The sequence below is a fragment of the Mytilus californianus genome, unplaced genomic scaffold, assembly GCF_021869535.1.
Source record: "Mytilus californianus isolate M0D057914Y unplaced genomic scaffold, xbMytCali1.0.p SCAF_20, whole genome shotgun sequence".
In the NCBI taxonomy this organism is placed as follows: domain Eukaryota; kingdom Metazoa; phylum Mollusca; class Bivalvia; order Mytilida; family Mytilidae; genus Mytilus; species Mytilus californianus.
The window spans coordinates 11550084-11563582 of NW_026262669.1; the positions used below are offsets into that span (position 1 = coordinate 11550084).

The following is a 13499-nucleotide window of genomic DNA, read 5'->3' on the forward strand; positions in this document are numbered from 1 at the left end:
CGTATCCTATAGATGGATAAACAGTCGGTTTCTATACCTCGAGGTTCGCCGTATCCTATATGGATAAAGAGTCGGTTTCTATACCTCGAGGTTCGCCGTATCCTATAGATGGATTAAACAGTCGGTTTCTATACCTCGAGGTTCGCCGTATCCTATAGATGGACAAACAGTCGGTTTCTATACCTCGAGGTTCGCCGTATCCTTTAGATGGATAAACAGTCGGTTTCTATACCTCGAGGTTCGCCGTATCCTATAGATGGATAGACAGTCGGTTTCTATACCTCGAGGTTCGCCGTATCCTATAGATGGATAAACAGTCGGTTTCTATACCTCGAGGTTCCCTTGAGCATGTTGAAGGGTCGATACCAAATACAATTTTACATTTCATTACAGGACAGTTGTTAACATTATATAATCGGCGTATATCAAGTGATGATAATCTTTTCCTTAATCAAACAGGGAAACTATTACATTGTAATTTTTGTTTCGTCACATGACTAGATATGACCCTCATGTGATTATCACTTGACTGTTGTTCTCTAGATATAAATGTGATTGTTCCGCGTGTTAGCATCACTATTCTCCTCTACTGTAGACTAGCAAGGTGGGTGTCAGATACTTAAATATTACAAAAATAAGTGAAAATAATACTATTAAATGTTAAAACGTAAATATTTAAATGAAATTCATTCTTGACATCTTTGACTTTAAAATATTTGGCTATGAGCGTTCCTGATAAGATATGTCACTAATTTTTAGCGCGCTTCGGATGCATAAAATCTATTAAGTTTTTTCATTAACTGAAATGATGTAGAGAGAAAAAAGAAATATACGGTTTCTTATACATAACGTTAGAAAACCATTTCGTATAATTTCAATCCGTGACTAAAAAGGTAGGTTTGAGGTAATTCAAACAATCAAAAAATAAATATCAGAAACTGGTTAAAAACAACAAAATAGAATGTAACAATTCCATTACTGTTCCGTTCGCGTATTATATTTTTTAAACATTGACATTTTATCTGATGGGAAGAAGAATTAAACAGAGAGCAAAAGCCAGACCAGATTTTGAATAAATAAAAAGTCAACAATTTTTCTTACGAGGGCGCTGGATCGTTACGAGTAACGATACCTGTACACAAAAGATAAATAATATATACGCCTGTTATCCGTTATATCGTTACTCGTAAGAAAGATCTTTGACTAATATCTAGACGTTATATAAGAACATTTGTTGTTCGACCTGTTAGTCAAATGCGTTTTGTTAAAATATACTTTTTCACTTTTTTGGTCTTTTGGAAAATGTTGTTTGTGCTGTATTTAGACCCCTCTAACAAGAAATTTGTTTTGCATGCACACGTATAAAAATTGCGGTTTTTATCCAACGCAATCATAGGTTTGAACGTTGTTTTCAATTTAGACTTGTATATATATATATGCATATACTATAACACAAGTTTTCATACGTTTCGGCCATTACGGCCTTCTTCATTTGCATAATTTTTATTATATAATCAATCAGACACTTTATATTTATATAAACCAGTAACCTTGTATATATTATGGTATTCGTGCTGTTTTTCTTTTATTTTTTATGATCATAACATTCACTGCATGATTTTATTTCAGATGAAACTTTTAGTACTTGTTCTGTGTGTTGGGGTGGCCCTCTCAAAACCTCTGAACCAAGAACTGGATCAGGAATGGCAACTTTACAAAAACACGTACAATAAGAACTACGATGTACATGAACACATACTAAGGTTAGTATTTCAGTCCGTTCTGACCAAGAACACATGATTAGATTAGTATTTCAGTCCGTTCTAACCAAGAACACATGATTAGATTAGTATTTCAGTCCGTTCTGACCATGAACACATGCAGACGTCAGTATAGTTCAGTCCGTTCTGAACATGAACACATGCAAACGTTTGTATAATTCAGTCCGTTCTGAACATGAACACATGCAAATTTTAGTATCGTTCAGTCCGTTCTGAACATGGACACATGCAAACGTTAGTATTTCTTTTTTTTTCTCTCTCTCCCTCCTTGATCAATATTTTTGATCGGCCTCAAAGTAGAAAACAATAAGTTTAAGCGTAGTTAGCTATAAAAGGGTACGAAATGACAAATGTAAAACAATTAAAACGAGAAAATTAACGGCCTGATTTATGTTCAAAAAAATAAACGAAAAACAAATATGATATACAAAAACAAACGACAACCACTGAATTAAAGGCTCCTGACTTGGGACCGACACATACAGAATGTGGCGGGGTTAACATCTTTCACAACTAGGTAACGTATATTTCACAACTAGGTAACGTATATTTCACAACTAGGTAACGTATGTTCATGGAATTTTTAACAGCTAGGTAACGTATATTTTCAGACGTTTGATATGGGAAGATAACGTTGCTCACATCCAGCAACACAACCTAGCAGCAGACAGGGGAGAACATACATACTGGCTGGGAACAAATGAATATGCTGATATGGTTAGTAAACATTTACATATGTACACTGGCTTGGGCAAATATGGAGAGTAACCTCACAGGAACACGGCAACCTGGACATGACAATTAAAATTTTAATTTCATACTATATGAAGACATAATCTTTCAATCAGTTTAGTTGAGGTAACTGCTAGTAGTCCTTTGTTAATTCGTGTTGATCATTATCATTTTGCTTAGTTTCTTCTGTTACCTATTCTAACATCGGACTCGGACTCCTTTTAAACTGAGTTTTACTGTGCGTATTGCTGTGTGTTTGTTTATTCTACATGGCTAGAGGTATAGGGGGAGGGTTGAGATCTCACAAAACATGTTTAACCCGCCTCATTTTTGCTACTGTTCCAAGTCAGGAACTTCTAGCCTTTGCTAGTCTTGTATGCTTTTTTAATTTTGTTTCAATTATATTTTCGGAGTTTAGTGAGACGTCCATTTTTGCTGAACTAGTATATATACATTTCTGTTTAGGGGCCAGCTGAAGACCGCCCCCGGTCGCGGGATTTTCTCGCTGTGTTGAAAACCCGTTGGTGGCCTTTGGCTGTTTTCTGCTCTTTGGTCGGGTTCTTGTCTCTTTGACGCATTCCCCGTTTCCATTCTCAATTTTATAGTGTCGTCATTTGCTTCATATACTATTTAAGGATTACAATAACTTTGTGCTTTGTCGTTTGGGTTGTTGTCGCATTGACGCATAACTCACATAGTTTCTTAATTCACTCTAATAAAGGACCCTTCTTTTGTGCTATTATTTTTGTCCTCTCTAGTACAATCTTGTTTTCAGGCTAATGATGAATTTATCAGTATAATGAACGGATATAAGATGTCAATAAACCGTACAGCTGGTTTACGCTCCACCCATCCATTTTCTGTGTACGCTATAGTACAATCTTGTTTTCAGGCTAATGAAGAATTTATCAGTATAATGAACGGATATAAGATGTCAATAAACCGTACAGTTGGTTTACGCTCCACCCATCTATTTTCTGTGTACGCTATAGTATAATCTTGTTTTTAGGCTACTGACGAATTTATCAGTATAATGAACGGATATAAGATGTCAATAAACCGTACAGTTGGTTTACGCTCCACCCATCTATTTTCTGTGTACGCTATAGTATAATCTTGTTTTTAGGCTACTGACGAATTTATCAGTATAATGAACGGATATAAGATGTCAATAAACCGTACAGTTGGTTTACGCTCCACCCATCCATTTTCTGTGTACGCTATAGTACAATCTTGTTTTCAGGCTAATGAAGAATTTATCAGTATAATGAACGGATATAAGATGTCAATAAACCGTACAGTTGGTTTACGCTCCACCCATCTATTTTCTGTGTACGCTATAGTATAATCTTGTTTTTAGGCTACTGACGAATTTATCAGTATAATGAACGGATATAAGATGTCAATAAACCGTACAGCTGGTTCTACATTCCTTCCACCAAGTAACATTGGAGATCTACCCGATACTGTTGACTGGAGGGAAAAGGGATATGTTACACCAATAAAAAATCAGGTATGTATAACATAGTAAACCATATTATTACTTGAATGGACGTGATTTGACTGCAAGATTACTTACTTCAGTCTTAGCAAGAAGTGTTTATGTAATTCCTAACTGAATTCGTGAATGCGAGGGCATATTGTGTGATAATTTGATTATGCAGGGCCTGATCATATGGTTACTGGGGGTAAATACCACATTGAGCCTCTTCGTATCACTTCTAGTAAAGTGAGTCATGTAAATCACTGTGTGTTCGAAACAAAAAACACACGTAAAAGGCAAAGAAACTAATAAAACAACAAAACAACGTAATTGTAAGGACTCGGAATCATAGCGTATGCTTGAACAAAGTTTGAAACTGGATATGTCGACCAATCAACAATCAGTCAATATTGAGACTTACTACCATTATTTATTGTGTTGTATGGATCCCGTCGAAACTTACTATCATTTTCTATTATGTTGTAAGAACACTGTCGAGACTAACTACCATTATTCATTGTGTTGTAGGAATCCCCTTGTGACTGACTATCATTATATATTGTGTTGTAGAAACCCCGTCGAGACTGACTATCATTATATTTTGTGTTGTAAGAACACTGTCGAGACTGACTATCATTATTTATTGTGTTGTAGGAACAATGCGGCTCCTGTTGGTCTTTCTCTGCTACTGGATCCCTGGAAGGACAGAACTTTAAAAAGACTGGTAAACTGACCTCTCTGTCAGAACAGAATCTAGTGGACTGCTCAACTGCTGAAGGTTAATAATATAATTATTCATTCTTTAGTGAAGGAGAAATTTTTCAGTCTGGCCTTTCATTGGTTTAAGAGGGCATGTTTTTTTTTAAATATATAATTTGAATTAAATAAAATAAAAGCATTTCAAAAGGCAAGTCGAATCTCGTGCTCTGAAATAATCATGACGGTCATTCTTTAAAAATACATAAATAGATAGAACAAAATGCAATATACCTCTAGACGTCTTTTGGTTATTTAATTTATGTCGTGTGTTTGCTGCCTCGATGACGTATGACTCGATCTATACAAAAAAGAACATGTTATCGTTCTGACTATGTAATGTTATAATTCCCGATTGACGGTTAGCAGTCATTTTTATATTAAAACAGCAATTTATAGCACCAATTCAGATATGAATCAATGAAGCTGTTGGATAAACGGTACTAAGACAGCAACCCAAAAGCACACAATACTTTTAAAAGAAAAGGCAATTTAGGGGCGTCAACAATGAAGACATTTATATCTATACAAAAAGTAAAACTTTAAATCGCCAAAAGTAATAAGAAGTTGTGAATAAATTTAGCAAAGACAAAAGTCTATTAATAACATGCACTCTACCCCAATTAAAGATACCTTTACTATAATGTATAAGATATTTGATATAATTAATAACATGCACTCTAACCCAATTAGAAATACTTTTACTACAATGTATAAGATATTTGATATAATCGAGTAATATTATTATATCTTATCATTTACATGTATAAACAACATTGGTGTAATTATTTTCTTATCAAATATTCCTTTTCTGGTGACATTGCCTGATTTTATATTATGTATGCCTATTTTTGATGTTTTTGTGAGTTATTCGCTCTAATTTGCCGAATAATGTTATAGTGTCGGATATTACGGAAACGCTTATTTAATTACCGAAAGGTTTCATTTCCGTTTCATTGATAAAAGAACAGTTTTAAAAATGTCCTTGTGTTTACCGTTAATTTGATGTTAATTCAGAAAATTAATTTTTAAAAGCGTCGGTTTCAATTTCAGTGTTGAGATAAAAAAAAAAAAGTGAAAAAAAAACAAGAGAGAAAAGAGAAGTACAATTCAAATTGGTTAACCCCGCCACCTTTCCATAAATGTACATGCGTTAGATCTGGACCCTCGTTTGCTGCTGTCTTAAGTCAAATCTCCATGGTTAGAATAAGGTATTGATGGCAGATAATTGAAATCATCTGCTGGATTTATTAACAACCTTTTTAGACATGTTAGACTGTGGAAGATTTAGAGCTAGACACAATGTATATATGGACATGTGCCTTTTGATGACGCTCTAGATTTCTTTTATTCTTTGTGCCATTTGGGTTGCTCTCTTTTTGACTCATAGCACCATTCTTTTTACATGAAAAATATGAAAAACAACTTCCCACCAACCTTTCTTTTAAACTTAGCTTTATCTTATTAGTGAATCTGAGATAAATCTTTTAAACTTAGCTTTATCTTATTAGTGAATCTGAGATAAATCTTTTAAACTTAGCTTTATCTTATTAGTGAATCTGAGATAAATCTTTTAAACTTAGCTTTATCTTATTAGTGAATCTGAGATAAATCTTTTAAACTTAGCTTTATCTTATAAGTGAATCTGAGATAAATCTTTTAAACTTAGCTTTATCTTATACCGTGAATCTGAGATAAATCTTTTAAACTTAGCTTTATCTTATTAATGAATCGGAGATACATTTATTTGTTTGTAGGTGACCACGGCTGTAAAGGAGGATTAATGGACAACGCCTTTAGATATATAGAGAAAAACAAAGGGATTGATACTGAGATGTCTTATCCATATGAAGCTAAAGTGAGGTTCCATACGGGGTTACCTTAATCTTTTTATGTAACGGATTAAATGGAGAAAACTTAAACGATAGTGTTTAAAGCTTAAATATCTTCCATTTGGAGCAGGATGCATAAAGCAAATTTACAAATTGTCCTTTCTTTTTAGTCCTTATTAAAAGTACCGGGTAAATAATTAATTTGATATTCAACTACATGTACTCAGGCCTTTGCAAAATCACGTGTTTCTTTATTTAAGTTTTTCAGTATTTGAGAATTGTTTTTTTTATTTATTTCTAGAAAGGAATGTGTAGATTTAAGATATTTTTTGTGTTGTGTATTTCTTTATTTCTCGAATGGTATGTGTAGATTTAAGAGACTTGTTATTTATTTATTTCTAGAATGGTATGTGTAGATTTAAGAGACTTGTTATTTATTTATTTCTAGAATGGTATGTGTAGATTTAAGAGATCTGACGTTGGTGCTACCGATACCGGTTTTACCGATGTGCGCCGTGGCAGTGAGGAGGAGTTACAACAGGCAGTAGCTACTGTAGGACCCATCTCTGTAGCTATAGATGCTGGACATAAATCTTTCCAATTATATAAAACAGGTAATAACAGTAGTAATAACTCCATTACGGTGGTGACGTCAATACACAAACTGATCAGTCGCGTATGCTAGCCTGACATCCTAGTCAAACCCCCTCTTCGCGTCAGTACTGTCTAGCAGAGAGCCAGGATCCCAGGCTAAGTCAGCGTTGCGTATCAGACGATGTTGCCGCCGTTTCGGTGTTTGCAGGATGTGGTTACTGATGCGGGATAAATAATTCTAGATTTACCAGTTAACAATATTGTAAAAAAAGTGTTTTAATTATTTGAGGCCGCGGGTTTCTTTATTTTCAACATATTTTGTAACTGTTTTTTTTCCAACACCAATAGAACAGAAAACTTCATAATAGATTAGATGTGACTGTCCGTATTTATACCATTCATTTTATATTATAGGAGTATATAGCGAGCCAATGTGCAGCTCAACCAGACTCGACCATGGTGTGCTAGCTGTAGGTTATGGAACTCATATGGATCAAGATTATTGGCTGGTCAAGAATAGGTGAGTGGACGACTTTTAGATAAACACAGGACCTGCCGGGTTATTCACGGTGGTCATAGTTTATGAAACCCATATGGAGTAGGATTTTTGGCTGGTTAAGAATTCGTGGGTAGACCATAAAAGACTATGAACTTTACAACATAGGTTACGGAACTTGTGTATTAACCTGTTGACGAGCAGGTCCTTATGATATTTTGACAATAATCGGACCGTATTTTTGACAATTTGTGAACCATATCTTAAAACTTAAAGTGATTGCATCGTTGTATCTTGAAATAATTATAATTCTGACGTTTTTATATTTTACAGCTGGGGTACCAAGTGGGGTATGGAAGGCTATGTAATGATGTCCAGGAACAAGAAGAACCAATGCGGAGTTGCAACACAGGCCAGTTATCCACACGTGTAGGCTCTCATTGTTTAGATGGTGTGTTCAGGAAATCTCCACATATTAAAATGGATCAATTTTATAACGCATGACAACCACGAACATTTATTGTTGATTTGTTTTTCTATTCTTGTTGACTTTATTTTAAAAGAATAAAGATACTTTATAAATTTGACGTATTACCTTAATGTGGTGAATGGTGAATACTCATATAGAATTAAACTAGGTCATGTATCTTTTTCTAATTCATTTATTTACATGTGCGGATCCAGGATTTTTCAAAGATGCCAGGCAAGCCTACGTTTGGAGTGAAACTTGTAAAAAGTCTATGTATTTATCATATATGAAGCTCCATAAAGGAGGACGAGGCTCGCCGCCTCTGAATCAGCCTCTGATTTATGTTACCACAAAAACAATCACAAATTATTTGTATTAATATATGGGGTACATATCCCCCAGTTGATACGATATTCCAGAGCATGAATTTCCTATCATGATTTTCTAGATAGAGGGTTACTGTCTACAAGGATTTTTTTTTTAACCAAGAGTTCAAAGTCATTCGGTTGAAGTTGAAATCATTCCTTCGAAAAATATACGGACGCCATCACGAGTTTGTTGACCGTTATGGAATATCTGTTTCAGAGATGACGACGGATATGTTTCAATTGTTGTAACTACAATCCCGTGCTCTTTTCCTCGAATGTTACCTACCGAATAAGTCCTTCATGGGGTTTGTACTTAAATGAGCAACAACACGACGGGTGCCATGTGTGTAGCAGGATCTACAGGTCTACCCTTCCGGAGCACCTAAGATCACCCCCGGTGTTTTGTATTCTGGTGTTTTTCGATTGGTATTTTTTTATTTGATTTTTGCCATGGCATTGTCAGTTCGTTTTCGACTTATTCCTTTGGTATCTTTCATTCCTCTTTTGTAATTCTATGTGTTTGTCAGGTTTGCACGAAGTGCAAAAACACCTAAACAAGACACATAGTACCGATTTAAGTGCACTGGCAGTTACTGAAAGCGAGATTAAGGTCAATTACAAAGTAAATCAAGTTTTCCTAGACTAAAGTATAAATAAGTACATATCTAACGGATTTAATGTAAAGACGTCATAAATAGTCGGAGAAAATCATGACATGATCACGTGACATGATGCCATGATAAAGTACATTGTATTGACAGGGAAAAGGGCCAGAAGTTTTCACAGCAATATATATTTAATTAAGTTTTAATTCGTCAAAAATAAAATCGATGTTTGTACAGATAAAAAAAAATATTCTTTTGTCTTTTTCACGAAAACTCTGACGGGTGCTTTTCAATGAGATTCGTAGTCTCTCACGAAAATCTGTAGAGTGGGGTGCTCATTTTCGCCATAATTTTCCATGTTTTCTGCAGTTTATGTTCAGACCTTTAAGTTTTTGAAGTATACTGATATTTCTATATGAAGATAACATCAAAAGCAAAATATTCTTAGCTTGAAAACGTGTTTCTCTGAAAAAAATCATCGGAAAAGTTAGATTAAAGGCTATTTGAAATTTCCTGATGTTTTGTCATAGGGGGACACATATTCGTAGTTTTTACACATCTATTTAAAACCAAATAACTGCAGCTTTAAACAATATTTATCAAATCAATTTCATTATAGATGAATAGCAGACATTTCAAAGGTGTAAAGAACTGAAATTTAGGGCAATCAGTCAAAGAATTACTATGAAATACTTCTTTGAAATCTTTTTTTTTCATTCAGGAAATTGGCCGAAAATCGTTGTCCGTTTTTCGGTCCTTTGCGGTAAGTGTCGAAATTTTTTCTAAGCTTAAAAAATAATCATATTTGTTATAAAAATATAATTTACCGGCATATTTCTTCCATTTCAGCAATCCTTTGAAGTTTCTACACCTCAAAATCATAGTACGGCGAAATTGTGTCCCCGGCGAATATGTGCGCCCCACTTTTCAGTCATATCTGTAGTTGCCCACGAAATTTCTGTATACATGTGTGTTTTCCAATCAAAATTGTAGTTGCCCACGAAAATCTCTGTGTGTGTTTTCCAATCAGATTTGCATTTGCCCACAAAATCCCTGTGTGCGGTTTTCAATCTCACGATAATCCCTGTATGTCTTTTTCAATCGGAATTTAAGTTGACCACGAAAATTCCTTATAAGTATGCTTTTCAATTAGCTGTGTGGTTGTTCTCATTGTTTCCGAGTTATAAGGCACCAAGGGAACCAAATATAACACCTCTATAATAATCGGCTTTGAGCGTTCCTGATGAAGGTAAATCGAGAAAAGCGCTTCGGACGCATGAAATTTATAAAGAATTTTCATTTTTTACATGTACCATAGAACTCATTTTAATTTTTCTCTACTTTTATTGCATGTTTTACATTGACTGCAAACGGAGTTCATTTTAGCTCTATAAATATAAGGGACCCAATTTATAGTACTGTAACTTTTTCACTATTCGAGTCACAAAGGCTCAAATTGAGTGTCAAACTATCCAACATCAAAGCTATCTAATAGTACAGACAAACTCGCTCAAAAATACACTGTAAATAAAAGTGTTAAGAATCTGAACACTTTTTGAACGCCCTTTTGTAACACTTTTGGAACGCGCAACAGTGTTCTAAATATTAACATTGGTGTTCCAGTTTTTAACATCATGTGTGCATATTTCGAACGCTATGTGTGTTATTCTTGAACGGATAGTGTGTACTCCTTGAACGCCTAGTGTTTGAATCTGGAACGCGTAACAGTGTTCTAAATATTAACATTCAATTTGGTGTTCCAGTTTATAACATCATGTGTGCATCTTTCGAACGCTATGTGTGTTATTCTTGAACGGAGTGTGTACTTCTTGAACGCCTAGTGTTTGAATCTGGAACATGTCCTTGAGGGCAAAATTGTACGCCGTTACGCGTTCCAAGCCTTGTAACACTTCTGGAACACTCGGACTGTGTTCCAGAAATATGTGTTAATATCCAGAACACATAGTGTATACTACTGGAACACAATTTTACATGTTCCAGAAAAAAGTGTTCCATTCTCTGAAACATTATTGTGGTCTTGTAAAAATAATAATTTGATTGATTAAAAACATCTTTAATTGATTAAAAGAGGTAAAATTAAAAAAAAGTACAAAAATGTGAAATATTGAAGCAACTTTAAAATGACAAGTTAGACAAGTTAGAAATATAACATTTGACAACGAAAAATTACACTATAATTTAATTGGCAAAATGTGTCCAAATATTTAATCAGACAAAATTTTCGTCACAAAGATTTGTAATCTAATGATTTAAATGTTCTTCGGATGATACCGACTATTTGGTTTGCCTTTTTTACTTGAATTTTTATATGTTTATCAAATGCAAGATGACTATCTATGTTTACTCCAATATCTTTTTCTATATCTATCACGTCCAATGTTGTCATAACCACCGTCATACTTTTTCATTTGATAACTATATGACTGTGTCAATTTTTTCCGCTTGTTATAAATTTTCAGCACTTTGCATTTATCATGTTTATCAGGATGGAAGCGTAGCATCCATTCAACACTCCAATCGAACAAATTGTCCAAATCATGCTGTAGTAGGCTAACGTCATTCTCGGATTTAATCTCTCTGAACATCTTAGTATCATCGGCAAATAGGAACACCTCTGATATCACACTTTCTGGTAAGTCGTTGATAAAAATGACAAATAGTATAGGACCCAGGACTGATCCTTGAAGGATCCCACTGGTTACGTTGTGCCAGTTGGAATAATTTCCACAAATGTTTACACGTTGTTTCCTATCACTTAGAAAGCTCTAGATCCGATTACAGGTTCTGTCTAAATTTCAGTCCATCTATCAAGAACCTTTATAAGTTGTAGTGAGGTGGATCTCCCACTTATAAAACCAAACTGTTTGCTACTAAATAAATTATGGCTATTCATGTGTTGGACTATTCTCTGTCTCACGAGTTTTTCCATTTGCAAATAACACTGGACAAGCTAACCGATTAGACGGAGATGTTTTATCACCTTTCTTAAATACTACTGATATTTGACTTATTTTCCATCTTTGGGGTACCGTCCCACTCTTAAAAACTTTCATTAAATATATTACTTAGTGGCGAGTCAATAGTATTTGCTAGTTTGGACCTGGTGATTTTGACGTATTAAGTCTTTTAGTAATTTATTTACCTCTGTACTGTTAAAAAGCCCATCACTAGAGAAACTGTCACAATATTTCTTACTACTATCTACTGGGTTGTCTGATTCTAGTGTAAATACACTACTGAAGAATTCAGCTAGTACTTCAGCTTTCTCGTTATCTGTAGATGCTATAAATTTTGTACCATTTACTTTAGTGTGTAACTCTGATATACCAGATATAGATTTTCGTTTTGAGTTTACATATTTCCAAAAAGTTTTACAGTTAGTTTTGGCGCTTTCTGCTATCTGAATCTCATGACGTTTTCTTTCGTTCCTAGTTACTGTTTTCACTTTATTTCAGTCTAGCTTTACAATATTCTCTATATCGTGTACTATCTCTAGTCTCTAAGTAGCGAGTCCAAAGCCTCTGTTTCCTCTAAATACATCTTACTGCTTCACTCGAAAGTGGCGTTTTCCCCTTAATACCACTTACTATTTAGTTTACTTTTTGGAATACATTCATTCATTGTATCAGTTAAATTGTCCATAAAAATACTAATCATGTCTTCTGTACATTTTCCATCTAATAACTCATTCTAGTTTAAATTTAACTTATCTCTCATTTTATCATAGTCACCTTTAAAATAGTTGAATTTCTGACTTGCATTCGAGTCATAATTAATATAACAATAATAATTAAAATTCAGCACGCAATGATCACTAGATCCAAGTGGATTATCATAGTTAATTTTCGATACTCTGTTGACACATGTATCATTTACTAATAATAAATCAAGGGTTGATGGTTGTTGATTAATCCTATATCTAGTAGGTTTATCGACTAATTGATCAAAATAACAATCTCTAATGCATTCTATAATTTTAGATCAGTTTCATCACCAGCTTCCCACTAAGCCCAATCTATCTTATGGAAGTTAGAGTCCCTTGTCACAAGTATAAGGCTAACTTGAACATTTCCTCAAGTCGACTAACTTTCATCAAAAGTTCATTTAAATTATCATGGTTTTATCAGAAGACGGGCTTTTATATATACATCTTATCAGTAACTTGTCATTGTCTTTTAAATTTATTTTAACCCATACTATAAGTTATATGGTTCGCTACTGACCCCCTACGGATCCATAGAGGGTTAGTAAAATGCATAGGGGGTGAGGCCAAAGGCCGAATCTCCTACGAATTTTATTTACCCTCTATGGTCCGTAGGGGGTCAGTAATGAACCGTATAACGAATTTATCGCACGCGGGAC

General features: G+C 34.4%; 1 protein-coding gene across 1 annotated transcript; it reads left to right on the forward strand.

The window, feature by feature from the left end:
• The first annotated feature begins 510 nt into the window (after positions 1 to 510).
• LOC127731789 (procathepsin L-like) lies at positions 511 to 8320 on the forward strand. Its single transcript, XM_052240630.1, has 9 exons — positions 511 to 604; positions 1630 to 1763; positions 2393 to 2498; positions 3874 to 4026; positions 4651 to 4774; positions 6510 to 6610; positions 7033 to 7198; positions 7593 to 7698; positions 8008 to 8320. The coding sequence occupies exons 2-9, from the start codon at positions 1630 to 1632 to the stop codon at positions 8105 to 8107; spliced, it is 990 nt and encodes a 329-aa protein (XP_052096590.1). The 5' UTR covers positions 511 to 604; the 3' UTR covers positions 8108 to 8320.
• Positions 8321 to 13499: the final 5179 nt, after the last annotated feature.

What these genes read in the sequence shown, in the direction of transcription:
- LOC127731789 (XM_052240630.1), top strand. Translation starts at nt 1,630, where the DNA reads ATGAAACTTTTAGTACTTGTTCTGTGTGTTGGGGTGGCCCTCTCAAAA. An exon ending in GTACATGAACACATACTAAG is followed by an intron (nt 1,764 to 2,392) that starts GTTAGTATTTCA and finishes GTATATTTTCAG; the next exon opens with ACGTTTGATATGGGAAGATA. An exon ending in TTACACCAATAAAAAATCAG is followed by an intron (nt 4,027 to 4,650) that starts GTATGTATAACA and finishes ATTGTGTTGTAG; the next exon opens with GAACAATGCGGCTCCTGTTG.